At 52.5% G+C, this 27110-nt stretch overlaps 1 protein-coding gene across 1 annotated transcript in view; it reads left to right on the top strand.

Moving 5' to 3' along the window:
• Positions 1–5780: 5780 nt before the first annotated feature.
• VAPB (VAMP associated protein B and C) overlaps positions 5781–27110 on the top strand; it is a 27023-nt gene continuing 5693 nt past the window's right edge. Inside the window, exons 1-3 of the mRNA XM_006141873.3 lie at positions 5781–6031; positions 9954–10106; positions 25252–25355. Of these exons, the coding sequence (XP_006141935.1) occupies positions 6019–6031; positions 9954–10106; positions 25252–25355 (270 nt within the window). The 5' untranslated portion in view covers positions 5781–6018. The remainder of the gene's footprint in view (positions 6032–9953; positions 10107–25251; positions 25356–27110) is intronic.

The following is a 27110-nucleotide window of genomic DNA, read 5'->3' as shown; positions in this document are numbered from 1 at the left end:
GCGGCTTAAGCTCGCACCGGGTGCGTGTGCGTGTGTACCCAAGATCCCGAGAGGTGAATGGAAGAGAAGGGATTGCGGCATGACCATCCTCACGAGGGGGGGAGGGTGATTTCTCTCTGTCTCTTTATCTCTTTGTCTTTCTGGTGAGCGCAGGCACCCTATAGCAATAAACCAACCCCCCCCCAAAAAAAAAAAACATTAACTTGTGAGTAATTTGCAGTTCTGCTATTTACCCTGGGGAGGGTGGTGTGAAGTGTGGGATCAAGATTTTACAGGCTGTCACATTTGTAAAGTAGGAGTCAAGTTACGAAGGTGTTTTCTAAGGTAGGAAAGTCTAAAGGAATGGCCTTCGTAGGTGCCACCTTACACTTCACACATGGAGCTGCAAAGCCCTAAGGCCTGCTTGCGCCTTAGAGAAGCAAACAAGGGCTTGTTAATAACACAGCTAGAAACTTCTGGAAGTTAAAGGGGGCACGGAATCGAAGTGACTGGCAAGTGCGGTCTCATTCTGTAGGAGTGTGCTTTGAGAAGTCCTCGTCCCCCGGCACGGTGACATCCTGAGCACATAAGTTGGATGAGAAGGGACTGGAGACCTGCACGGCACCGTCCTGTCTGTAACAGACAGCTGTGCAGACTGGGGGGCCTGGGGCTTCCCCTTGTGCAGCTCTTTGCAGTTTCTCCATGAACTTATTCAGATTTGGTCATTCACTGCAGACGGGCAGCTTCCTGTGGGCTGCACGGGTTAGGTTGGAGACTGAGTGGGGGACTGGTCCTTGCAGTTCCCAGCCTCTAGGTGTCGGGGACAAGCAGGGAAAATGGGGACGGGATGCCATGGTCTGTCCCCATGGGAACTTAGAGAAAGCTGTGTTAACCCATTGGGTCATACGGGGAGGGTGGCATTTGCGATGTGTCACTGGGTGATCTGATAGTGTGTGCTAGACATTTTCCTGAGTACTCATTTATTTAATTCTTACAGAAGACCTAGCAAGTGGGCACAGTTATGGTCCTTAGGTTATTAACTCAAGTTGTGAACCCGAGTTTGTAGTGGAGCTGGGATTTGAACCAAGATCTGTCTTAGCAGCAGATCTTTATGCTGGCCCTGTTCCTTCCCTTAAGAGAAGAGTGGCAGTGTGGCTGCGCTTGAGTTACTCTGCCTCTGGATGCCCTGATTCATCGTGCCTTTGTTAAGACAATAAAATGGTGCTCGAGGCTTCAAAACAACACTGTGGGAAAAACAAATTTAAATGCGAGGTCACAGCTACTCTCCAGTAAAGTCTCTGCGATCTTATTGTTGTATTTAAATCTTACCCTTTGGACAGTGTGTTTTCATTAAAAGCTGTCCTCTGATTTTCCGCTCTCTCTACCTACCTGCAATGCACCAGTCCCCATACCATCTCTTATGTAAGTCTTCCCCTTCTAGAATGGAGAGTCTGGACAAACGCCTTTATCCCTCTCCTTCACTAATGACCGCCTGCACCTGGGAGGCTCCAGGCATGGAAGTGACACTCAGAAAAGGCACTGAGCTTCCATCTGCCTCAGGCAGGGGGCGCTCTCCTGCTCGTGTCCCTGTGGACACTGGCTCTGGGGGAACCAGCTACCAGAGTCTGCTCAGTGCAGTAGAGAGCTACACAGAGCCAGGCCTGCGCCCTCCCCAGCAGCATCACCCTCTCCTCTGCACGAGACAAACTCTGCTCATTCCTTCCCTGCCTCCATGGGGGGTGGTGGGGTGGGGAGCTGGGCCACGGGGTTATGTCTCCTAAGCGTTGCCGTGTCCTGGAGCCCAGAACAGTGCGACACACACGGGCTCGACACGTGTGCTGCATGAACGCCAGACTTCCTCTGCGCTAACTGCTGCTCCTGCCGTGTTTCCCATGAACACCTAGGTGCCAGCTTCAAAACCTGCATCTGAAGTGAACTGTTAATGTGTGCCGTTCATATTCAAGTTGACGGTGCTAAAAATGTTCACTTGTGTTGATACTGATTTCATCATAGTTATACCATGATCGTTTTTTAAAGTTACCCCTTCCCTCAAAAAATGAAAGAAAGATACCATAGTAACAGATATTCAAAGAGGTGAACTCCTAATTAAGAATTTCAGAGTAAGTTCACTGGAGAAATGACTTTTTTGATTTTTAATTGTTCTAAATCAATGCTTTAGAAACAAAAATAAAAGCTTTGCAATCATGTGGTTTTTGTTTCTTACGGTTTATCTATTTATTTATTTTTTGGGGGGGAGATTTTTGCTCTGGGGCACATGCACTTGCTGGAGACACAAAGACAGAAAGCAAGAAATCACTGCTGGGAGAATGGCCATGCCACAGTCCCTACTCCTCCATTGTTCTCTCGAGATCTTCGGCATACATGCACCCTCATGTTGTGAGTTTAAACCTCTGGGTTCAGGACTTGAACTCCGGTCAACTACACGGGAGCCCAACAATGTAACCATCATACCACCTGCTCGTCCTATTAGGCAGTGTGTGTGTGTGTTTGGGTTTTTTTGGAGAGGTTTTTGCTATAGGTCGCATGCACTCACCAGAAAGACAGACACAGAGAGACAGAAAGCGAGAAATCACCCTCTGGGGGGATGGCCATGCTGCAATCCCTTCTCCTCCATTTTCCTCTCGGGATCTTGAGCACGCACGCACGCACGCGCCAGGCATGAGTTTAAGCCACCGAGTCCGGCATGGTTTTAAGCCACCGAGTCCGGGACTCGAACGGCGGTTGACTACGTGAGAGTCCAGCGACATAGCCATTATGCTAACTGCTGGTCCCTAGACTTTTTTGAGAGCAGTTTAGGCTCATAGCAAGCTGCACAGAATGTGCAGAGTTCCCGCATGTCCCCATGTCCCCTGCACGGCCTCCCTGCTGTCCATGTGCCACGGCTGAGAGGCGCAGTGGTGCATTGGTGAGCGTGCAGCGGTGCCTCATGGCCGCCACAGTCACTGGGCTGCATTAGGGTTCCCTCCTGGCAGTTACGTTCTGGGCTTTGACCAACGTGATGCTGTTGTACATGTCCTTGTGACAGGGTCAGACGCAGTAGTTCCGCTGCCCTGCAGATCCTCGGAGCTCCCTCTGCTCATTCTTCCGTCAGGCCCCTGCCCCGTCATCGTACTGTCTCCACAGTTCTGTCCTGCTGGCATCAGGGTTGGGGTCACACAGCCTGCAGCCCCACACGTCTGCTTTCACTTAGTGATGCGTGTTGACGGTTTCATCATGTCTTTTTATGGCTTGATTCGTGTGTCTCAGTGCCGTGACACTGTCTCACTGGATCTCTGTCCACACGCCGCAGACTGTAGGTTGCTCCCAGGTTTGGGCAGTTTTCAGTGAACCTGCTATTGACAGCCCCGTGCTGGTTTTCATGTGGACATCCATTCTCAGTGGGCGAGGTAAGGACCAGGGACAGGAGTGTGGACTGGATGTGAGAACATGTAGTTTTGTAAGCCACTGCCAGATGCCTGTCGAAGTGGCTGTACCCTTCTGCACTCCCACCAGCGGCGTGTGAGAGTCCCTGCTGCTCTGTGTCCTCGCCGAAGGTTGGTGTTGGCAGGGTTTAAAGCCTCGCCGTCTGATAGGTGTGTGGTGGTATCAGTCTTTCAGTTTGCGGGTCCATAAAGACGTGATATCCAGCACCCTTCCAGATGTTCGTGAGCCCTCCGTATGTGTGTGATGAGGTGCTGTTAGATCTTTTGCCGATTTAAAAATCAGATTGTTAATTTTCTTTTCTTTTTTTCTTTCCTTTTTTAAGAGAGAGATTTTTGCTCTAGGAAATGTGTGCTGACAGAGAAATCACTCCCTCCCCCGAGGAGGAACTGCCACCCAGCAGTTCCTTCTCCATTCTCCTCTGGGGATTTTGGGCATTCACACACATGCGCCCCGCAGGAGTTTTAAGCTGCCAGGTCCAGGACTCAAACCACAGTCAACTACCTGGGAGTCCCCTGATGTAGCCATCACGCCCCTACTGGCTCCCGGGTTGTCCGTCTCCTTGCTGTTGAGTTTTCAGCATTCTCTGTGGACGTTGGTTCGCAGCCCCCGTCAGGCCTTTTGCAGATACACCCTCCCAGTTGCTGGTCTTGTCTTTCATTCTCTTGACTGTTTGGAGAGCAGATGTTTTTATTTTTAGTGAAGCCCAGCTTATCTGTTATTTTTTATGGACTGTATCTTCGGTGGTGTATTTAAAAAGTAATCTTAAATCTAAGGCTCTTTTATTAAGACTTAAAAGTCAACTCTTCATCCCTTCGTTTATAACAACAAGCACATTTCTGCTTGTATTGTGTTATTTGCACTCAAAAACATGTCCATGTAGGGCCAGCAGGTGGCATGGTGGTTAAGGATGCTGGACTCCCACATAGCTGACCGGGGTTCAAGTCCTGGACATAGTGGCTTGCTTTCTCACTTTCTCTCTCTCGCCTGGTCCGTCTGGTCAAATTAAAGAAAGAGAGAGAGAGAGAGAGAAAAGGAAGAAAGAAAGTTAAATAATTCTTTTTAAAAAATGTGATGTCTAGATTTTCTTACTGTCTTAAAAAAAAGAAAATTTAAAATGATAAAAACACAAGTAGTGGGGCCTTGGGGAAGGTGAAAGAAAGTTCAAACTGTGTTTAGCTTTATCTAAGTACCTTTTTTAAATTTATTTCATGAGAGAAAGGGAAGGACAGGCACCCCCAACAGGGCCTTCCTACCTCCATCCACCCCCCAGTCTCATCCGGCACGTCCAGGGAAGGCCCAGGACGTGAGCCCAGGACCTTTCCCAGGTGGGTCCCATTGCAGTATTGCTACGCCAGCACCTGGCCCCGTCCAAACACCTGTTAAAGCAGTCAGAGTTCACGTCAACTTCTTCAAACTCGCAGGAATTTTCACTGATGAGTATACATATGGTATCAGGCATAAAGGACTTTATTCAGATTGTTAAAGAGAATTTTAAAAAATTGTTTTTAATTGCTAGAAGGCTGTGTGCATGCCAGACAGAGACAGAGGAACCCCATGGGACAGAGTCAGAGGACCCCCCCCCATGGGACAGAGTCACCTTGCAGTCCTTTCTCCATTATTTCGTCCTTCAGGATTTGGGGCATGTACCCACATGTGACCAGGGGATTTCTCAGCTGCCAGGGTGGCATTTGAACTGAGGTCAGTCGTCTAAGATCTGCTTCCCTTAATCATGAGGCGACTGGGCTGGCTCCCCAAAATAATAACAATTTTAAGACTATTTGTAATTTCTCCCAAATTAATGTTGCTTTTTTAAAAAACCTCTTTCACACTTTGGAGGTTTAGTTCTGAGTTTTATATAGACATTATGTGACATACAGAATAGAATGCTAGAAAGAAAAATGATTAAAAATATACACTGAGATTCTAGAGAGACACCAATCATTTTTTTACCTCTTAAAAGAAACAAAAATCTACCTTTGGAAGATTTCATTTGTAAAATGGACTCTACTTTATAAGCAATGTTTAAATTCATTGATGATAAATATGTATGTTGGTGTAGTAAAATCCCATTTTTTACATAATGCTTTAATGGATATGGCAGTTTTATGAAATGAAAGTGATTAGGAAAACTCTGAATGATTGCTCATAAGCCTTTACATCATTTTTATTGAGGTCTTTGTGTATCCTAATTCATTAATACAGGGGGAAAGGAGAACACTAACATGGTTTATCTCCTGTAATTACTCAAATCAAACAGAATTTATTGTCAATAAAATTCTTAAGAGTAAATTGCCCGAGTAGGGAGAGGAAGGTTGGCCTACTTTCACAAAGCATCTTGACTTTTACCCATGGGACGGAGCTATTTGACCTGACGTCGTGATGTCCTACTGCGAATCTTCAGTGCACCTCCATTCCGATTTCGACAAATAGAAGCTTTTGCCCATCCTGCTGCCTAGTGGCTCAGGGAGCCGAATCCCACATGGCCGACCCCTGCTCGAGTCCCAGCGCCACTGTCTTGAGAAACGCTCTGCTCGCGTGCGTGTGCGTGTGCACGAAAATCCCAACCGTACAGAAGAGTGGAGACGGGCCTGCACCATGATCATGCCCCGTACGTTTTCCCTCTCTCTGTCTCTGTCTCTCTCCCGCGGGTACATGCTCCCTCTGGCAATTAAAGGGAAAAAAAAAAAGCCTATCACAGCCCGAAAAACCCTCAACAGGTAAAGATCGGGAGTTGAGTGTTGAACTCTGGAATGGTTATTTTGTCTGCTTGTTACTACACATTTTGCTTGTCTTTTATCATTTTAAACTACCTCTTAAGTGATTCATAGAAGGTGAAACACCGTTTAGATTGCCCTGTGATCCATTCACTTGGGGAACTCTGCAAAAGCAGCTTAGTGTTCAGTTAAATTTGGTCTGGTTTTACCAGTGCCTGGAACGGGAAAACCCTTCAACTTGTGCTCTCCTCGGTCAGCTTCATAAAGGGGACGGGAGAAGAAACCCTGGAACTGTTTTCCTGTTACCTGGCGAAGCCTTGCCAGCAGCCCTCCTCTCTCCCTCACTGTGCTTGCTTCAGACCACCTCTGAGGAGACACACACAGAAATGGATTTGGGTGTGTGTGTGGTCATTATGACTCTTGCCCATTCTGACCTGAATAGTAGCTTTGTATCTGGACGGTTCTGAGGCCTGGTGGCTTTGGAATCGCGCTCACCTCTTCTCTCCTAGGAAGCTCACCTCTTCGCAGGCGACCCTGTGCACGTGGCCGTTTCCCCCTGCTCCCCCGGCCTTGGGCTGCTTGGGCTGCAGCTGTGCACGGAGCCCGATGGGCGGTGTTCCGTGCGGGCTAGGGCGTTGCTGCATGGTAACCTGCTTGTGCCCGTGCGGATTGTCTGCCTTGTGTGCGTGTGTGTGCCTGAGTATTATTGCTTTCTTTGACCCGGAACAGCCACAGGGGTGTTTAGCTGTTCTTTTTCTCCCCCTGCCATTGCTGAAGTGACCCCCACCCAAAGCAGGCCGAGAAACTTAATGGGAGCCAGGCCCTGCATCTTCCGTCTTGCAGTGAGTCGGACTGCGGCATTCTGGCTGGAGAAGCACAGTGGGGAGAGCTGCGCCCTCCTAACCCCGCACCGTCTCGGAGCCAGGCATCCTGTTTCTCTCCGGACGCCAAGAACTTGATACAAGGGTGGAGCGTGGTCAGCACCTGGCGCTTCCTCACCACGGCTGGAAATCCTCTCGGCCCCAGGGTTCCTGCCCTCGTCTCACTCTGAGCCGACTCCAGAGAACGATGTTTGTGGTGCTGACAGCAGGGAAAGGCGATAGCCAAGACTCCCACAGACCCTCAGACACCCCTCAGCACCGCCTGCCAGGGCTTCCAGCCTGACTCCAGGGGGCCGAGGCAGGGCTTCTGGGAAAGGTGAACAGAGACGCTCTGTTGGGCATTTTGGTTTTTGTTTGTTTTATAATTTACCAGAGAGGGAAAGCAAGGAGGTATCCCCTGGGGGGCCCGGTCACACTGCAGCCCCTTCTCCAGCTCTCCTCCTGACAGGATTTGGGGCATGTAAGCCCACATGCCAGATCTGGGACTCGAACCACATAGTTGGCCATGGGGATTCAGCTTTAACCACCAGGCCACGGGCTTCCCCGTCATTTCCTTGAAGATGCTGTTGCCCACAGGACAAGAATAGCGTTCAGTGTAACCCCAGGTCGGATACGGTCTGTCAGCCCTGCAGTGACAAACACCATGTCCTCCTGGAGTTGCTGCAATGTTGAGTAGTGCAGCGAGAGCCGTGGCATGGGGCAGCAGGGCCGCGGTGGCTAAGGTACTGGATCCCTCATGGCTGACTGGTTTGAGCCCGAACCTGGTGGCTTGAAAATCGCACCCAGTGTGTGTGCATGCGTGTCCAAGATCCCGAGAGGAGAATGCAGAAAGGATGACAGCGTGGCCATGCCTCCACCCCAGAGGTGGTTTCTCACTTTCCCTCTCCGAGCGCTGTGGCAAAAACCTTGAAATGACAGCACAGCCCCCCGTGCTGTTTGTGGGGGAAATGTGGTTAGGTGAGCCTCACTCAGAAACCTTCTCTGGACACACCCACGAGGATAGCAACCTGACCCGAGCAGCAGAGACTGCAGCAGGCAGGCCCTCTACCTCAAGGTGCCCGCGTCTGCCCATGCCTGTGGGTGTGAGCATGGGAGAGGTGCAGCCCGTGGGCGCCCTGATGCCAGAGGGGGCTCCCGCTCCCCGGCCGGCGGGAAGTTGTGACTGCGGAGTGACTAGGCTGCTCCTTACCGTTACTGCCACAAACCGAGAGGCCTGCAGGGCGCCTGTGGGGGGCTGCAGCGTGTTCCGTGCAGCTGGGCGCAGCTTCTGTGTTCACCGAGTGCTTCTCGCAGACGCACTCCTGCATAAACAGATGTGAGCGTCTTTCTGCTCAGATTGTCCGCCGGCGCGTCCGTCATGGGAGCGCAGCTCTGCTCTCAGAGCAAGCCCTGGGCCGGGCTGGCTGCCCTGTGGAGTGGAGCCCCTCTCCTTCCTTAACGGCACTGATTCCGTACTTCGCGTTTAAGGTAGCTTGTGTGCGTGTGTGTGCCTGAGTATTATTGCTTTCAAGCTGCTTTGTAGTCCTTTGAGCATCTCCAGAGGAGGGGAGCAGCCCGAGACTTAGAGACCCGCAGGTCGTTTGCTTCTTGGGGTGTAGGGAGCCCCTCCCGGGTGGCCGGACTCGGTGCTGCAGATGCCCAGGCGGCCGCGCCTGTGTTCCTCTCTTCCTTGGGCAGATGGACCCTGCGTTGTGGGTCTGTCTGTGCACACAGCACCCCTCCCTCCCCACCTGTGTCCCGTTTCCGTTAAGTGACATACAGGCCCAGAGTACTGGGTTTTGTCAGAAAAGTCATGATGCATCTTTGTGTAGGAAAACAGAAAAAAGCATGTCACGACTGGACAACCCAGCATTTGCCTGGAGGAAATACAAAGATGCTGCTTGACGTGCAGAAAATACATAAATTTGAAAAGATTGAAAGTATCTGAGAGCCCTTGTAGTTCAGCCCTCCCACCTGAGTCCTTAGGAAGCCCAGCGGTCAGGAGTCTAGGGGATAAAGGCGAGGCTGGGAGTAATGCGGGCCGTGTGACCTCAGTCCTCTCAGCCCCACCTGCACACGTGTGTGGGGCTTGTTGCGTGTGTGCACATAGACGATGCGGAAGAGCTTCAGTATTGTTAATACTTGTTACCTCGGGGGACAGAGGAAAGCTTAGTAACTTCCTCTTTATGCATCTTTTATTGTCTGGTTTGTTTTAAGAAGCATGTTTTACTTTTTAATTAAAAAATCTAATAAAGTAGGGAATGAATAAATAATAGTGATCAAAAATATCTGCAGGGCACTGAGCTTGCTGCTCTCCCCAGCGGCCCGGGCAGCTAGCAGGGGTGTGGTGAGTCTGAGTCCAGTGGGGCCTGGACGCTGGCTGCAGCCTAGGGGGATGGGAACTTTGCTGGCAGCAGCCCCATCTGTGGGAGTTTCTGGGTTGGCAGACCATTAACACCTTGGAGTCTTCCCACCTCTGCTGCTCTTGGCACGCTCTCAGTGATCATCATTTGGGACCTAAGTTTAGTCCTTTTTGCGCTCCCTGTGAGATTTCATCTTGTAAGCATGGAGATCAATATTCAGCAGAGGAGAGGGCAGGCCATGGCGCCGCCCTCGGTCCAGCTCCTGCCTGCTCCTAATTAGCGTGGAAACCGGGTAGGTGATTGTCTTCCTGGACCCCGCCGCCCCGTCAATAGCTCAGCAATAACCCTGCCATCGACAGGTGCCGGGAGACGCCGTAGGCCAGAGCACGTCCTCGGCACCCGGAAGCAGTGCGGCCTGGTCGGCGGAGGCCGTCGGCTGGTGCAGAACTCGGCCACCGCCCCCTTCCTTGGCGTGTTGGTGCACACCTGGGAATCCTGTCTTCTAGACACTTACTGTGTTCTTTCCCACCAGAAGCAGCCTGTCTCTACCCTTCCTCACAAGGTCCCCAGTCAGTCTCTGTGTCCTCCCACAGGTCCCTTCACTGATGTGGTCACCACCAACCTAAAGCTTGGCAACCCGACAGACCGAAACGTGTGTTTCAAAGTGAAGACCACGGCGCCACGCAGGTACTGCGTGAGGCCCAACAGCGGGGTCATCGACGCGGGGGCCTCCGTCAATGTGTCCGGTAAGTCCTGAGCCTGGAGGCCGAGGGTGGGCTCGGAAGGCCCGAGGACTGGCAGGTTCTCCTAAAGCCCGACTTCACACATGGAGATCAGATGACGACTTCTCTCCATCCCCACCCAGTCAGGAAGCACAGGGGGGCCCACGCACCTCGGTTTGGCCATAACTGACGCCTCTCGTTTTACTGAGTCTAAACTTGTGCCCCAGCGGTCAGAGCAAAGGGAAGTGTCGCCGCAGACATGACTTCATTAAAGTTGCCCTTTGGCAATAAATAAAAAAGGGCTAAACAAACTTAATTGCAGTTCATGGGAGAAAGCTAAATGGAGTCTCTTATCTAAGCGACGTGAGTTCTGAGGAACCTCTTGTCATCTGCGGTGCTTGGTGACTGCACTTTACTGACGGGAAGTGAAGGGAGACGAGGACCGAGACAACGAATACACTCAAGGCTGTAAGATATTTCTGTGTGTGTCTGGTGCGTCCCCCTCTTCTGAGTGCATGTATTTTCCGAAGTTCAACTTCTGAAATGACGCTGGTGAAGTGCCCGCATTGAGAATTGGATTTCAGAATTAAGGAGACGTAAGTGAGGGCTGGTGTCTCAGCGTGTTTGAGATGCAGTAAACCTGTAGCTCGTTAGGACTTCTGGAGATCAGCAGGCGCTGCGGGGGAGAGCGTGTTTACTCCCTAACTGTCGGTGACTCACTGTCACAGAGGCTTTTGCATCATTAGAAGCTACTCCTCATTTGAAGTGAGTACCTGTCTGGATTTTTCCATGATAGATTTTGATTGTGATACTTTTGGCTATTCATTTGACACCTAAAAGAAAATGATTCACCTCTTTGGAAAGATATAAGGTGTTTCATTATCTGATCATTTCTGCCAACTCCGTTCCCTCCATGCACTGGCCGTTCTCATTATGGTGCACCCACGCCCGCTCTCCCCCTGGTGTGTTTCTCTCTGCGCCTGCAAAGGCTGACCTGGACTTTCAAAGCTGTCATTACCCAGGAAGAGCCAGGAGGGGGCGCCTGCACTGGCTGGAGGGCACCTGTGTCCAAGGCCTGGCAGATACCCAGTGTGTGTGCATGCGTGTCCAAGATCCCGAGAGGAGAATGCAGAAAGGATGACAGCGTGGCCATGCCTCCACCCCAGAGGTGGTTTCTCACTTTCCCTCTCCGAGCGCTGTGGCAAAAACCTTGAAATGACAGCACAGCCCCCCGTGCTGTTTGTGGGGGAAATGTGGTTAGGTGAGCCTCACTCAGAAACCTTCTCTGGACACACCCACGAGGATAGCAACCTGACCCGAGCAGCAGAGACTGCAGCAGGCAGGCCCTCTACCTCAAGGTGCCCGCGTCTGCCCATGCCTGTGGGTGTGAGCATGGGAGAGGTGCAGCCCGTGGGCGCCCTGATGCCAGAGGGGGCTCCCGCTCCCCGGCCGGCGGGAAGTTGTGACTGCGGAGTGACTAGGCTGCTCCTTACCGTTACTGCCACAAACCGAGAGGCCTGCAGGGCGCCTGTGGGGGGCTGCAGCGTGTTCCGTGCAGCTGGGCGCAGCTTCTGTGTTCACCGAGTGCTTCTCGCAGACGCACTCCTGCATAAACAGATGTGAGCGTCTTTCTGCTCAGATTGTCCGCCGGCGCGTCCGTCATGGGAGCGCAGCTCTGCTCTCAGAGCAAGCCCTGGGCCGGGCTGGCTGCCCTGTGGAGTGGAGCCCCTCTCCTTCCTTAACGGCACTGATTCCGTACTTCGCGTTTAAGGTAGCTTGTGTGCGTGTGTGTGCCTGAGTATTATTGCTTTCAAGCTGCTTTGTAGTCCTTTGAGCATCTCCAGAGGAGGGGAGCAGCCCGAGACTTAGAGACCCGCAGGTCGTTTGCTTCTTGGGGTGTAGGGAGCCCCTCCCGGGTGGCCGGACTCGGTGCTGCAGATGCCCAGGCGGCCGCGCCTGTGTTCCTCTCTTCCTTGGGCAGATGGACCCTGCGTTGTGGGTCTGTCTGTGCACACAGCACCCCTCCCTCCCCACCTGTGTCCCGTTTCCGTTAAGTGACATACAGGCCCAGAGTACTGGGTTTTGTCAGAAAAGTCATGATGCATCTTTGTGTAGGAAAACAGAAAAAAGCATGTCACGACTGGACAACCCAGCATTTGCCTGGAGGAAATACAAAGATGCTGCTTGACGTGCAGAAAATACATAAATTTGAAAAGATTGAAAGTATCTGAGAGCCCTTGTAGTTCAGCCCTCCCACCTGAGTCCTTAGGAAGCCCAGCGGTCAGGAGTCTAGGGGATAAAGGCGAGGCTGGGAGTAATGCGGGCCGTGTGACCTCAGTCCTCTCAGCCCCACCTGCACACGTGTGTGGGGCTTGTTGCGTGTGTGCACATAGACGATGCGGAAGAGCTTCAGTATTGTTAATACTTGTTACCTCGGGGGACAGAGGAAAGCTTAGTAACTTCCTCTTTATGCATCTTTTATTGTCTGGTTTGTTTTAAGAAGCATGTTTTACTTTTTAATTAAAAAATCTAATAAAGTAGGGAATGAATAAATAATAGTGATCAAAAATATCTGCAGGGCACTGAGCTTGCTGCTCTCCCCAGCGGCCCGGGCAGCTAGCAGGGGTGTGGTGAGTCTGAGTCCAGTGGGGCCTGGACGCTGGCTGCAGCCTAGGGGGATGGGAACTTTGCTGGCAGCAGCCCCATCTGTGGGAGTTTCTGGGTTGGCAGACCATTAACACCTTGGAGTCTTCCCACCTCTGCTGCTCTTGGCACGCTCTCAGTGATCATCATTTGGGACCTAAGTTTAGTCCTTTTTGCGCTCCCTGTGAGATTTCATCTTGTAAGCATGGAGATCAATATTCAGCAGAGGAGAGGGCAGGCCATGGCGCCGCCCTCGGTCCAGCTCCTGCCTGCTCCTAATTAGCGTGGAAACCGGGTAGGTGATTGTCTTCCTGGACCCCGCCGCCCCGTCAATAGCTCAGCAATAACCCTGCCATCGACAGGTGCCGGGAGACGCCGTAGGCCAGAGCACGTCCTCGGCACCCGGAAGCAGTGCGGCCTGGTCGGCGGAGGCCGTCGGCTGGTGCAGAACTCGGCCACCGCCCCCTTCCTTGGCGTGTTGGTGCACACCTGGGAATCCTGTCTTCTAGACACTTACTGTGTTCTTTCCCACCAGAAGCAGCCTGTCTCTACCCTTCCTCACAAGGTCCCCAGTCAGTCTCTGTGTCCTCCCACAGGTCCCTTCACTGATGTGGTCACCACCAACCTAAAGCTTGGCAACCCGACAGACCGAAACGTGTGTTTCAAAGTGAAGACCACGGCGCCACGCAGGTACTGCGTGAGGCCCAACAGCGGGGTCATCGACGCGGGGGCCTCCGTCAATGTGTCCGGTAAGTCCTGAGCCTGGAGGCCGAGGGTGGGCTCGGAAGGCCCGAGGACTGGCAGGTTCTCCTAAAGCCCGACTTCACACATGGAGATCAGATGACGACTTCTCTCCATCCCCACCCAGTCAGGAAGCACAGGGGGGCCCACGCACCTCGGTTTGGCCATAACTGACGCCTCTCGTTTTACTGAGTCTAAACTTGTGCCCCAGCGGTCAGAGCAAAGGGAAGTGTCGCCGCAGACATGACTTCATTAAAGTTGCCCTTTGGCAATAAATAAAAAAGGGCTAAACAAACTTAATTGCAGTTCATGGGAGAAAGCTAAATGGAGTCTCTTATCTAAGCGACGTGAGTTCTGAGGAACCTCTTGTCATCTGCGGTGCTTGGTGACTGCACTTTACTGACGGGAAGTGAAGGGAGACGAGGACCGAGACAACGAATACACTCAAGGCTGTAAGATATTTCTGTGTGTGTCTGGTGCGTCCCCCTCTTCTGAGTGCATGTATTTTCCGAAGTTCAACTTCTGAAATGACGCTGGTGAAGTGCCCGCATTGAGAATTGGATTTCAGAATTAAGGAGACGTAAGTGAGGGCTGGTGTCTCAGCGTGTTTGAGATGCAGTAAACCTGTAGCTCGTTAGGACTTCTGGAGATCAGCAGGCGCTGCGGGGGAGAGCGTGTTTACTCCCTAACTGTCGGTGACTCACTGTCACAGAGGCTTTTGCATCATTAGAAGCTACTCCTCATTTGAAGTGAGTACCTGTCTGGATTTTTCCATGATAGATTTTGATTGTGATACTTTTGGCTATTCATTTGACACCTAAAAGAAAATGATTCACCTCTTTGGAAAGATATAAGGTGTTTCATTATCTGATCATTTCTGCCAACTCCGTTCCCTCCATGCACTGGCCGTTCTCATTATGGTGCACCCACGCCCGCTCTCCCCCTGGTGTGTTTCTCTCTGCGCCTGCAAAGGCTGACCTGGACTTTCAAAGCTGTCATTACCCAGGAAGAGCCAGGAGGGGGCGCCTGCACTGGCTGGAGGGCACCTGTGTCCAAGGCCTGGCAGATGCTCTTGTGTTGTGATCACTTCCACATCTGCCCTGAAGGGTCTACCAAGGAGGAGTCTGAGGTGGTTGGAGGGTCACGAAGCCTGCAGGTGACAGAGCCCAGGTGTGGCTTGTCCTGTCTGGCTCGGAGGCCTGTGCTCCTGAATGGCAGCGTGCTCCAGAAGGAGGGGACCCGGGTGGTGCATTTCTGTGTCTCCTGATTCCGTTTGGTTTCCAGTTTTTTCTGTTGATGTTAAGGGCAGCTTTTAGTTCAACGTTTTACCCACATGTTCTTCCCTTGGTGTCCTTGCCCTTATCAAAGTCGAGCAAGGTGGTCACGGTTGGACATTGCCTATTTTCACAGTCGATACGGGGAGCAAGTTAGCTCTCTGAGTCATCTCTGTGGCTGGCTGTGCAGTGTAGGTGTGGGTCTCAGAAATGCACGTACCTCCCCATCATAGGAGCTTTTAAAATACCAACACTAGACATTTGTTTTGATTTCTGGTTACCTACTTCGGGAAGATCCAGATTTTGCGCTCGTGACCTTCCTTTTGCAAATAGGAGCTGGATCGTGCCTTGTAGGGTCACCACAGTGGTGTGGCAGAGCTGGTATTTGAAGCAGGTGCCTCAGCTCCTGGTCCTGCGCTCTTTTCTGTGACACTGAACCTCCTGAGAAGTGTCGGGGGAACCCCACTTACACACAAATACAAGACGGAAAGTACTCTTGGTCTCTGACCAGCAGGCGATGTGGTGGGCAAGGCGCTGGGTCCCACATGGCCGACTTCACGGATCCAGTCCGGGACCGAACAGCTTGAGAAACGGGCACCCGGTGTGTGTGAGCATAGCCTCATCCCAGGAGTGTGGAAGGGAAGGGATTGTGGCCTGGCCATCCCCCTGGGGGTGATTTCTCACTTTCCCTCTTCTCTCTCTCTCTTTCTAGACAGTGCACGTGCCCTATAGCAAACTAGAAAAAATTAACAAAACAAAGAACTCCCGTGTTGCCCTGCCCCCACAGAGTCAGGCATACCTGAACAGGACAGTGCGTCTCCCATCCAGAAGGCCCAGACTGCCAGCTGTTAGGGCAGGCTGTAAATCATTCTTCCATGGAGGAAGGCAGCAGGGAAGGGGAGGAGGAGGAGGGAGGGAGGGTGGCCTCTGCCTTCAGAGCTAGCCTGAGGGGGCGCTGCTGCAGATTTGAAGGCACACAGGTCTGGGCGTGACAGGGATAGCCCAGAGTCTTCCAGACACCTGTGTGGCCCTCCTCATCTTTCAGATTAACCTGGTATTCAGTGGCCCTTACCTTAGCCCCATCACTTATTGGGTCCTTTAAAAAAATACCGCCCCTTTATAAACTTCGGCAGTAAAGTGAACAGATGCAATCTAAACTTCTTGCGTCAGTGTATTTTAATGTGTGGCCTTTTCCAAAGAAGTGCTTTGGGATCCACTGCCTCGGACGGAGGGTTCGAGCCTGTTAGTCCTCTGGGGCTCCTTGCAGTGGCCCCTTCCAGGGTCAGCGCCTGGTAGATGAGGCGGGAGGTGTGAGGAGGTGCAGGGCGCTGCCATTGGCATTCGTTTGCCCAGAGTGCCGTGGTTTGGCCCTTGCTCCTTGATACCAGTGTCTACCAGAGATAGCTCTGAATTACTCAAATCCAGACCTCAGCAAAACAGGCCCACTTAAATGGCAATTGGAGAAGAGGAGGTTGGATTTACCCCCACCCCCGAGATTTTAGATGCAAGGAAAAGAGAACTTTCTGAATTAATGAATTGTTTGAGGCAGTGGGGGGCCTCCCCATTTATTCTAGCTTTTCAAAATTAAATCTATTTTCTGAACTTTATGGTGGGGAAATATTTTTAAGGTAGGTAATTTTTTTGAAAATGTCCTTGTGGTAAGCTGTTAATGGGTGTAGTTTTTTTGTTTTGTTTTGTTTTTTAATACTGCAGTTTAATGATGAGGGAGTTTTTCATTAATATTCCAAGCCATGTTTGCCAGCAGATACAACAGGTGAAGTGGTAAAATTACAGGCCCATCAAAAATACTTACGTTTCCTGTAATATGATATTAAGCTTAATATTTTTATAACCCTCACTGAATTCTAATCTCACTGAAGTAGCAAGCAGCTTCTGTTTGCAGTTCAATTATGCACATTGTTGCCTGTGTACCAAGCAAATTAGGAATGCAAAACATCTGTGTGGGGGCTCTGGGGAGCGTCCTGAGCGATCCCAGGGTTAGGTACAGGTACAGACGCACTGTACCAAGCGTGCCCCGGGAATCGGATGGACTCACGGCACACGCACACAAGCCTCCCAGCGTCTCAATCTGGTTTAAATTAGAATTCAAAGAACGAAGAAGCAGTATGCATCCCTGTCATAGAGCCCTCGTCAGCGCTCTTTTCAATCACATTGAAAGTAGAAAGTTCTTCCTGTCAAATCTTGGGGGCAGAATGAGTATCAGCAAATCTTCTTGGATGGAAACATCGGTCAATTAATGTAATTGGGTAGTATTGCAATTGATAATTAATCCTTTTAAGATGTTGCTGACTCAGTTTAATGTAGCCATTTGGCAGTCCTGGGCCAAAGCTTCCAGGTGATCAGAGCCAGAGCCAGCGTGCATCTCCTGGAGACAGAAGCCAGGCACCTGTCCAGCAGGCGCGCCGCGAGTGGGAGCTCTGCGGGGGCTTGCGGGCTTCTCAACACCATTCTTCGTTTGATCTGGGCTTTGGAAGTTTCTGATAAGCAAAAGCCTTTTTATAAATGGTTTTTATGAACCAGGCTTATTACTCCAGATAAGAACTCACAGTCAGACTTAAAAGATGTCTTTAATCTTCTTCACCAGATAAGATTTTGGTGAAAAAAGAAAGTTACTAATAGAAATTTAGTTTAATTGTGTTGTTAAAGATTTTTTAAAAGAGTTTACGGTAATATTTAGGTTTCTTAAGAATCCTGTGCTTCACTTTTTAAAAATGTGGCACTACTAGTTTTTGCATTTTCAAATGTCATGGTCTTAGTGACTTACCAAGCGCATCCACTCCACCATACGTGGCTGACGATAACTTCGACGGCGGCGTGACTGAGAAGCAGAAAGGCGCCCCGCTGTAGTGCAGCCGAGTGGCGCTCTTCTCCCTCAGCACGCACGCGTGCACGTGCGCGCGCACACACACACCTGGGAGCCCCGGCCTTGAGCCTTGTTCTGTTTGCACTTCTTGAACTCACTAAGCCCTATTCTGGTTTCCAGCTCATCACAGAGCTCAGTGAAGGGAAAGGCTGCCAGAGGTGGCCACGTCAGGAGTGGCAGGGGTGGCAGGCAGCAGGTGGTGAAAGACTGGACAGGAGCGCTGTGGAGAGCAGGTGCCGAGGCCCCGGAAGTACAGTGGGGATCTGGAATGACTTAAGACGGGGTGGACGTTTCAGCTGCTCAGTCTCAAAACACGACTTGGGGTCCTCCTGGAATAGTACACAGTGGGGTTCACGGTCACACACGGAAGCTGTCAGGAGAGGCCGTGCTGTCATCCACTATTCAGCTATTGAAGGAAGGTTGAGTTTAGAAGAGATTTACGTTAAAAGTATTTTTAAAAAGAGGGAGCTTTGGTGTCTGGCCAGCAGAGCACCCTCATCTCCCGGTGATCCTGGGGGCTCACTGTCAGTGCGTCGGTGTGACCCTCTGCACAGGTACGTGGCAGGCTGGGAGGAGTGTTATCTAGGATAGACTGCGGGGACTGGGGAGCCCATAGGGCACACAGTTTGGTGTGACACTTGGTGTGAGTACTTGTTAGACGCACAGCTCCCTCCATGGGCCCCTGAGTAGGCAGAGGTCCAGAAAGGAGGTCGTGAGACTCCTCGAGGAATCCACAAAGTCCCTCGGGATGCGGACACACAGTAACTATAGTGCCAGGCTTCTTTGCTGTAGGCTGGGATTATGTCTCCGCCCCCTGGCAGCGCCAGCTCCCTCCATCCAGCTCGGCAGCAGCTCTGACTGGCGTTGATTCACGTAGGTCTTCGGCTAGTTTGCAGACAGTGCAGCTGTAGCTCTGTTACGACAGCAAAAATGCATGTCGGTGGAGAACAACTTCTTAAGGAAAGCGTGGGTGAGAGGAGGCTGGTGATAGGAAGATGGCACCACTGTGCTGGGCACACGGGGAGGCCGTGGCTCCAGGGAGGACGGAGGGGCCAGCGGTGGAGCTTAAGGAGGTTGGTGGGGGGCACTTGTTCCAGGAGTGCGTGAGTGTTGGAGGGAAGGTGCACACTGCTCAGCCATGAAGCAGTGCAAGTGGCACCCGGAGGTGAGCCACAAAGACTGGAGTCCTGGCCTCAGTGCAGCCAGGGAGCTAGGGGCACGTGGAGGCAGGGGCTCGAGTCGCAGGCGTGACCATGCCTCCTGTGGAGCAAGGTCTGCAGTAAGAACTGTGTGCTGAGTTGCCATCCCGTCAGGAGCAGCCACATCTGCGGTGGAGCTCCGCCCAGGGTCTGCAGGTGTGGTCCCTGGGCCGGAAGCAGGGCAGCAGCCGCATCTCCTGAGATCCTGCTGGAAAGCAAGATCGCTGTCCCACCTGGCCCTGCCGACGCAGAAGCGCAGGTGGGGTCCAGCGGTCTGTGATTGAGCCCTGCTCCAGGTGATCCCAGCACACTCCAGCTCTTCAGAGTGTAAGGATCTCTCAGGCCAAAGCTTGAGAGCTGCTCGTTCCAGAGTTCTGTGGGTGAATTCGGCCCAGGCCTGGCCTGCTGGGAGGTGACTGGGTGGAGGAGTGTCAGAACAGACGTGCCTGGTCGGCAGACTAATGGAAGAGGGCACCACTGGGCAGAGACCGGGGACTCGGCTGTGGCCCTGGCAGTGTGTGCCCCTGTGGGGCCGAGAGGGAAACTGTCTTCGGGAATGCCAGGAGGGCCGGGTCATGAAGAGCCAAACGTTTTCTCACTTGGAGATGGATTTTTTTGTTTATTTTTAAGGCATTTTTAAAAATTTTTTTATCTAAGGAGTTAACAGGATGTGGATAGGATATTGGGGGAAGATTAAATTTCTGGCTCTTACAGGTTCTGCAGGATAATTTGAGTGGAGAAGACGGAGGGAGGAAGCTGAAAGGTCTCCTAATTGGGCGATTTAGAAGGGAGTCAGTAGAGGGGGCCTGAGCTGAGTTGGAGAGGGTATAAATATGGAGAGCTGTTTTGAAAATGGGATTCTGAGATTGAAAGAAAACTAAAGCGTGTGTCACGGTGCTTGTTAGATGTTTCGCCTGCCCTGTTCCCTTACAAGGAGGTGACAGCGTGTGACCTGCATGGCTTCGCAGCAGCAGCTGTGCAGCTGCCTTTAATCAGGCCCTCGCTCCCCAGGGGTAGGGTCGTTGTCTGCAGCGTGTGCCGTGTCCTCTCCCTGAAGGACACCCACCTTGCTGTGCACAGAGGCGGCAACCGCGGGCCCTTTGTTCGTGGGAGCCCGCTCTGCAGGCCAGGCCAGCAGACGCGTGCCGGAGTGCTGATCCGCCAGGGGGCTGGTGTCCAGGCTGTTTCCTGGTAACAGGCTTCTCTTTAATGTAGCGGCAGCAGATACATTTAAACGTAGGCTAGATGGCTCATTTAAGAGGGTTTTATCATCAGTGTCTCTGGTGTTCAAGTGAAATCAATTAAGTTAATGGGGAGCTCTTTTATAGCCTGTCATGGAAAAAGTACATAATTTCTGTCACAATTTGCATGTGTGGAGCTGAAAGAACGAGCGATTAGCAACATTTATTCTGTCATGTTCTCATAACGTCCCAGCTAATCGGGTGTAGCAAATTGCATTTGACATGAGCTGATAGTAGCCCGGGAGACACGCACGTGTCCATGTGCGTGAGGGTGTTAGGACGTGGGCACTGAGGTGCACTGGGCATCTGCCCAGCTCCCTGTGTCTCTGCGGCCACTCAAGCGCCTTACCCTGGCAGACGAGACCGGCCAAGGAGAGCCGCTGGGTGGCGACATCTTCCTGCCCACCTGCTCCTCCAGGTGGGGGGAGGGTCCCCCATACCGCAGGCCCAGAGCCTCAGCCGTGCAGTGGGCATTGGCGTCGCCATCTCACGAGTCCCCTCCTGCCTCAGGCCATCTCTGGCAGGTCTTTAAGGTGATTGGCTCCCACCAGTGACCCCTGCCTTGTGTGTTTGCACCCCTGTGTTCCCCACATGCCCTCTCCATGCCCCAAGAAGTGACTTCCAGGTCCACACTGTGATGACTTGGCATGTCGGACACTTGGGCTACAGTTGTGTCGGTGACGCCTGCAAGGCAGGCTGGCAGGGGGGCTCGACAGTCCCTCGGGGAGCCTGACTAAGCTGTGGAGAGGCCGCTGGATTAGAGGAGGGAACCCAGTCCCGTCCATGAGAGACACATACATGCATGTGGACCTATGCCCCTGCCCAAGCCCAGGACGCCCCGGAAACTCGAGGCTTGGTTTCTCTTTTAAACAGCAGATTCTCCCAGAGGGGCTGCAAAGGCTGGCCGTGGTCACTTGAGCCCCACAGGTGGCCTCCTGGAGGGCATTCGGCCGAGGGCTGGAGAGCAGCAGCACGCATACTTGCTGCTCCCAGACCCTTACACCCTGAAGAGCTGGAGGCCCGAAGAGCTGTCGTGTTTGTGGGTGGACTTGGTACTTATCATATTAGAAATTACACAGATACTTAAACAATTACAAGCAATTCATGTTAATGGTAAAAATTTTCAGTGAAAAATATGTTTTTCCCCTAGAGGATGCACTCACCCGAGAGATGGAGGGAGGGGACGGGCACCTCTTTCCTTGGGTGTGGCCAGGCTGTAGCTCTCGCTCCGTCTCCCTCCTCCAGGGTTTTGGGCATGTGTGCCCGAGTGTCCCTCCAGCCACTGGGTCTGCAGGGCCAGTCAGGTGGAGTCTGACTGCCTAATGCTCCAGGCGATGGAGTTGGCCCAAAATAATGACTAAAAAAAAAATCAGTGAAAAGACGCCTTGGCATTTTTTGCAGCTTTCTTGGATGTCTGTTGTAACAGAGGCAGACCGAGTCTCACACTTCTGCATCACGACTGCTGTGATGTGTTGGTTTGGTAAAGGGGCGTGAAGAAAACCCAGTGTCACCGCAGACACGTAGTTGGAAAACGGAAAGGGGCTGACCCCTTCCCAGGTAAACCCGGACTTTCCTCTTTGATACTACACCAACACTTGACATGCGGCACCTTCTCTCTTTTTTTTTTTTTAAAGAGATTTTTGCTATAGGGCATGTACACTTGGTGGAGAGACAGAGACTGAAATGAAAGCGAGAAGTCACCCCCACCCCCGGGGGGTTGGCTATGCCACAGTCCCTTCCTCATTCTCGTCTCGGGATTTTGGACATGCATGTGCACCTGGCATGAATTTAGGCTAGATGGTTCAAGCTGCCTGGTCCAGGACTCGAACCACAGTTGAATCTGGGAGTCCAGCAACGTTACGCCATCTGCTGGTCCTGACACCTGGTACCTTCTTAAAGAAGGGCAGTCCCACGCAGAATCTGAAACCGCGTCCAAAAGCTCTTCGAGCTTTGTTTTGCTGATGCACTGGCCTCCCCACGCGCTGAAGGGACTCTCTCAGGTCATGCGTAGGCCACTCGGGAGATGGCGGTCGGCCGAGCCACCCCGATCTTTCACAGGTCAGCCTCTTATTGTGCAGTTTCCAGGAAGTCACACCTGTTACCCTTCCCATTGATCTCATCAGCATAGTCTGTGTTTTGGGGACACTGAAGCTCCTAGTGGCAGATAAAAGTTTTCCACAGCTCTAGTGTTTACTCGAAAGCCTGGATTTTATCGGTGGCCACAGCTACGCTAAGTTTTTTCCGTGAAGTAACAGCTTTGCTATTATTACTTCATATTTAAGAAAACGTGTACCACGGAATGTACACTCTGAGCGACCAGAGCCTTCTGGACCACGGGCCACGGACTGACCCCAGCGTGGGCTTCTCTGACGGCTTGCTGTCACGGGACCTGGGAGAGCCAGAGGAATGTGCTTTCGCCTAGGACACAGCAGGGTCTAGTCAGGGTGGTTCGGCCTTTCCCTCCTCGGGACTTTTCTCTGTCTGTGAAAACAGACGAGGGCTCCCGTGTTGCCTTGGGCAGACCTGACCCGACGCCCGGCCACGTGCCCTCGGCCGCCTGGTCTCCCCCACACTTCCTCTCCTGGGGGAAGGGGGGAAGGACAGAGCCCTGTGGCTGTGTGTTCGGGGTCTTCTGCTCTTTCACTCCACCCATTGTGTCTCACCTAAGGAGCCGTCGGACTGCTGTCGTGTGAGCCACAGCGCCCGTTCCTGGTTCCTGGTTCCTGGTTGGAGCGCCGCAGGCTGGGCCCAGGGGCAGAGCAGCAGCCCTTGCCAGCCAGCAGAGCAGAGGGCCGGGGGGCGGCAGCTTACACTGCTAACGGTGTCCTCTGAAAACCTAAGTGTCATTGAGGTCCAAGTTGTCCTCCTTCCCAGACCAGAGCGTGGTTTTGTTGAACTGAGCGAGTCTGCAGTTCTCAATCCCCAGTTCATTGGAATTTTTGACGTGAACATGGACCTGACCGTAGTTTGAAGACTGGTCCCAATGCCTGTGAGAGGCCGGCGTCCCTTTCTGAGAATGCTCACGGGCAAGTGAAGCCGTTGGCTCCTGAGCTCACAGCCCGTGTCCTCATGGCAGCCTGGGGTGCAAAAAGACACGCAGGGACTCAGCTTCCAGGGAAGAGGGCCTGGCTTTGACCTGCCCGTCTGGCCATTGTCCCCGAGGTTGACTGCCGCGCCCAGGTGTGCAGTGGTGTTCAAGGTCCGTCTGCAGGAAAGTCCTTGCCAGCTCAGTGGGGCCCAAAGAAGAGCCGGTTGCCCTCTGGGTCCAGGCTACCAGGGAGGCCGGCTTCTCCAGGAGCGACCTTGCCTTTCCACTTGGAAAATCGCATTCCGAGGAAAGTAGCCCTTGTGCGTTTAGGTGACCTGTTCCCTGCTGGTGGCCACGCTCCGGGACTGGGGTGCTCAGGGGACACACTGTGTTAGCCATCTCCATCGGGAGCCAGACCAGGCGTGTGCAGGCCTGCGTCCATGAAGGCTTTGCTCTGGCATGCCTCGCGCTGTGTCCTGAGAAGGTCTCTCGGCAATGCCCTGCACTGAGGGCACTCAGGCCGTGTCGTGGACACCAGAGCTGCCTGCGTGGCAGGGTACCTGTGCGTCCCGTGCCTGGGCAGGTCTTAATGGTCTTTCTCTGTCCCCATGTCCCCAGGAGGGGTGTGGGACCTTGGCACTTCTGTCTGTCATGCCAGTTCTGTAGCTGTGGCGTGGGCCTGGGTGGTGAGGCACAGTGGCCCACCCTGGAGTGACCACTGCTGTGGACAGGTGCTAGGCCGTTCTCGGGGTGTCACGTCATGACTGTCCCTCAGTTGCTGCTTCCTGACATTGTGACCTGAGTAAGCCACTTCGCTTTGTGGCCCATCAGTGGTCTGGGTCTGAAGGACCCCTGCCCTTTGGCTCCCAGAGGTGGTTGATGATGAGGCTTTAGAGGAAGTAGCTGAGAGCTCTAAGACGAGGCTCCCGCAGAAGGCCAGAAGGCCCCGTGGGCAGGGGCGGAAGGGCAGGACACGCTGTTGGAGGACAGGGGTCAGGTCCCTGCTGGCCGGAGCAGGACTCTCCCAGCAGACTGCACTCATCTGCTGTGACCTTGCCTCTCTCTGCTTCGGGTGTTCATGTGACAGAAAGGCACCATCCCGCCCCCACAGTGGCACCCAGCTCTCAAGGATTAAATGGGAGAGTAATGGACTTAGGCAGAGCCTGGTGCTGGCACACGGACGCCCTCGGCCCACACCATCTGGCGGTCAGGGCACAGCAGGCGTTTCCTACGTGCGATGTTATGTTTCTGCACACTTAACGAGGCATGTGGTTTAGCCTAGGTCTTTATCAAATAACATTATGTTTGAAAACTGAAGTATTTATTCTGTGAGAGAGAAGGGGGGGAGGAGACCTTGACAGGGTCTTACCATGCTATGACCCCTCCACCCCCAAGCCTCCTTCCTGGCCAGGACTGTAGGTGTGCCTATGTCGGCCAGGATCCGAATCTGGGGCCTCCCATTGGGCTCCAGTCCCGTGGAGCCCTACTGCCTGCACTTTTGTGACTGGGCCTCAAATAATGAATCATAAAGCACCTGCTACTTACTGAGGTAGGCTGTGGTCTCCCCCAGGAGATAGACTGAAGGAAGCCAGTCACCGCGGAGGGTAGCCCCGCAGAGGGTGATTCGAACTGGCATCCCTGGTGAGATTTGTCTGGCTCCTTCGGGAGAGCAGGCTGGGGCAGGCCAGCATGGAAGGTGTTACCTTGATCAGCTGTCTGGGAAACGGGGTGGAGAGAAGCTAGACAGTTCCTTGGACATCTTGGATTCTCCTGCTCAGTTCCTGAAAAGATCATTCGGTATGTTTTCTTGAGCAAAACAGGCATGTGGGGTTGCTGCCCGGTGTCCCCTGCTGGAGGGCGGTGCCAGACGGTGGTGGCGGTTCTGCAGAGCACGTGGTCAGTGGCCGAGAAGTGGAATCCCAAGTCCTGAGCCCTCGCCCGGCTCAGCCCGCCTGTCTCACCTCGGAGCAGCCCCCTTGGCCTCGGGACCATGGGTTGGTTACCTACAAGATAGAGACAGTGTAGGCTGCTTCTCCTCGCCTGCTTCAGCAGGGGTGTCCTAGGGCTCAGAGGAGAAAATGCACCCCAAGAACACATGTTAGCTTAATGGCACTGATAACCCCGCTCTGACCCTCCTAATGAAATATTTTCTTTCTCAGTGATGTTACAGCCTTTCGATTATGATCCCAATGAGAAAAGTAAACACAAGTTTATGGTTCAGTCTATGTTTGCTCCGACTGACACTTCTGATATGGAAGCAGTAGTAAGTACCTGAATGCTTATTTTCTCCAGTAATAATACGCTTAAACCGACTAGGCACAGAATTGTGGGTGCATGCATTTCAAACATGTCAAAATTGTTTAAAGGGGAGTAGTGTTTTCAAGATTCATGCCTTGTGGTTTTTCTCAAACTGATGAATAATTTTAACACTTACTTAACTTTTCAGAATACTGTTTTTTTCTGACTTGATGGAGTGTCCCTAGAGTGCTGGGGAGCCCCTCCCTCCTGCCCTGCCCCGACCCCTGCCCCACTGAGCTGGGTACCTGTCACTTAGGGAGCGTTTCTTTCCCCTCTTCCTGTCGTCCTCCATCCCCGGGGGTGTGGGACGCTTACATTAGGTATCCTTTCCCTTTATGCCTTTTACTTATTAATTTTACTTGGTTCTAGTAGCATGATTCTTTGCCTTTTTCCATTAGATTTCTTCATCCACCCTCCCCTGCTTCAATACATGTCTAACCTTATCTCTAATTCTGGTAAAATTAGGATGATTTTATTTTTATAAAATAAATAAGTGGTATTAGATTACTGATGTTTCTGGAAAAGGAATATAATGGAAGTTCTCCCCAAGGTAAGCCTTCCACACATCTCAGTAAGCCCCCAAGCATCTAATGCCGTGAGTGTGAATCATCAACAGACTGACTGACCCTCAGGACCCCAGACTCCCTCGGCCTCACCACATAGGAGGGAGGGCCGGGCACCCAGACCCCACCCTGGCTCTGCTGCTTGCTGGCCAGACACGGGAGCCCACCAGGCAGTGCCCCAAATCCGACGTAGCCGCTGGCACCGCGAGCTACGATTTCCCCTCCCCAGTCTGTCCAAGGGCTGCGTCACCTCGAGCCCGCCCATGCCCTGCCCTTGACCACCTGCCTTCTCCTCCGTCTTGGGAGTGCGTAACGGACAGTCTTCATTGATGTTTACCTTTGGGGCAGAGAGTGAAGGGCGGGCCAGATGTTGGAGAGTTTGAGAGGCCAGTGACGATAGGCATGTTCTTTCCACGAGGATGGTTATTGAAGCAGGCACTGTTTCCACTTCGCGTTCTTCCGTGTCATCAGGAAGAGCTGTGGCAGGTAGAGAACGCAGTCACCGGAGTCCTTGCTGGCGGGCGTCTGCGCCTGGAGTAGAGCGGAGCTCAGGCTGGGGCGTCTTGGTTTGGAAGCCGAGTCCTGCCTTTTACTGACTGTGGCCTTGAACGAGTTTCCTGAACTCTCAAGATTTTGGGCACCGTAAAATGGAGGCAGCGTCCAGGCCCCTGGCGGGAAGGAGTAGGTGCCACGGGGAGTGCCAGCCCGCTGTCGGCGCGTCTGCTGCAGTGAGTGCCGGGCGAGGTCACACAGGAAAGGGCCGCCTCGCTTCCTCGTGGGATCGTTTTCGTAATTAAAAAGTTCTGTACGGAATGGACAGCATCTGAGAGTTTGGTATGCACATGTGTGCGAAAAATATTTAGTACTAGACCTTGCCACTGTTAATGAAGGCTTATGTTTTTTCTTTATTTAAAAAAAAATTTTTTTTAGATAAACCAGAAGTTGAAAAAAGTAGTATGGTAACCACCCTATGACCTTTACCTTGAGTTACAGTTGGTAGCATTTTGCCACGTTTGCTTTCTTTCTATCATCGCCTTTCTTATTTCTGAACCATTCGCATATATTAGAGCCAGATTTTCTGGCATGGCATCCCTAAGTGCTCCCGAATGAGGACACTCGTCCCCAGCCGTAGCCGATGGCGGAGCGGAAAGCGGGAG

Source organism: Tupaia chinensis, unplaced genomic scaffold, assembly GCF_000334495.1.
Source record: "Tupaia chinensis unplaced genomic scaffold, TupChi_1.0 Scaffold000066_1, whole genome shotgun sequence".
Lineage (NCBI taxonomy): Eukaryota > Metazoa > Chordata > Mammalia > Scandentia > Tupaiidae > Tupaia > Tupaia belangeri.
This window is presented reverse-complemented; position numbering and strand designations above follow the sequence as displayed.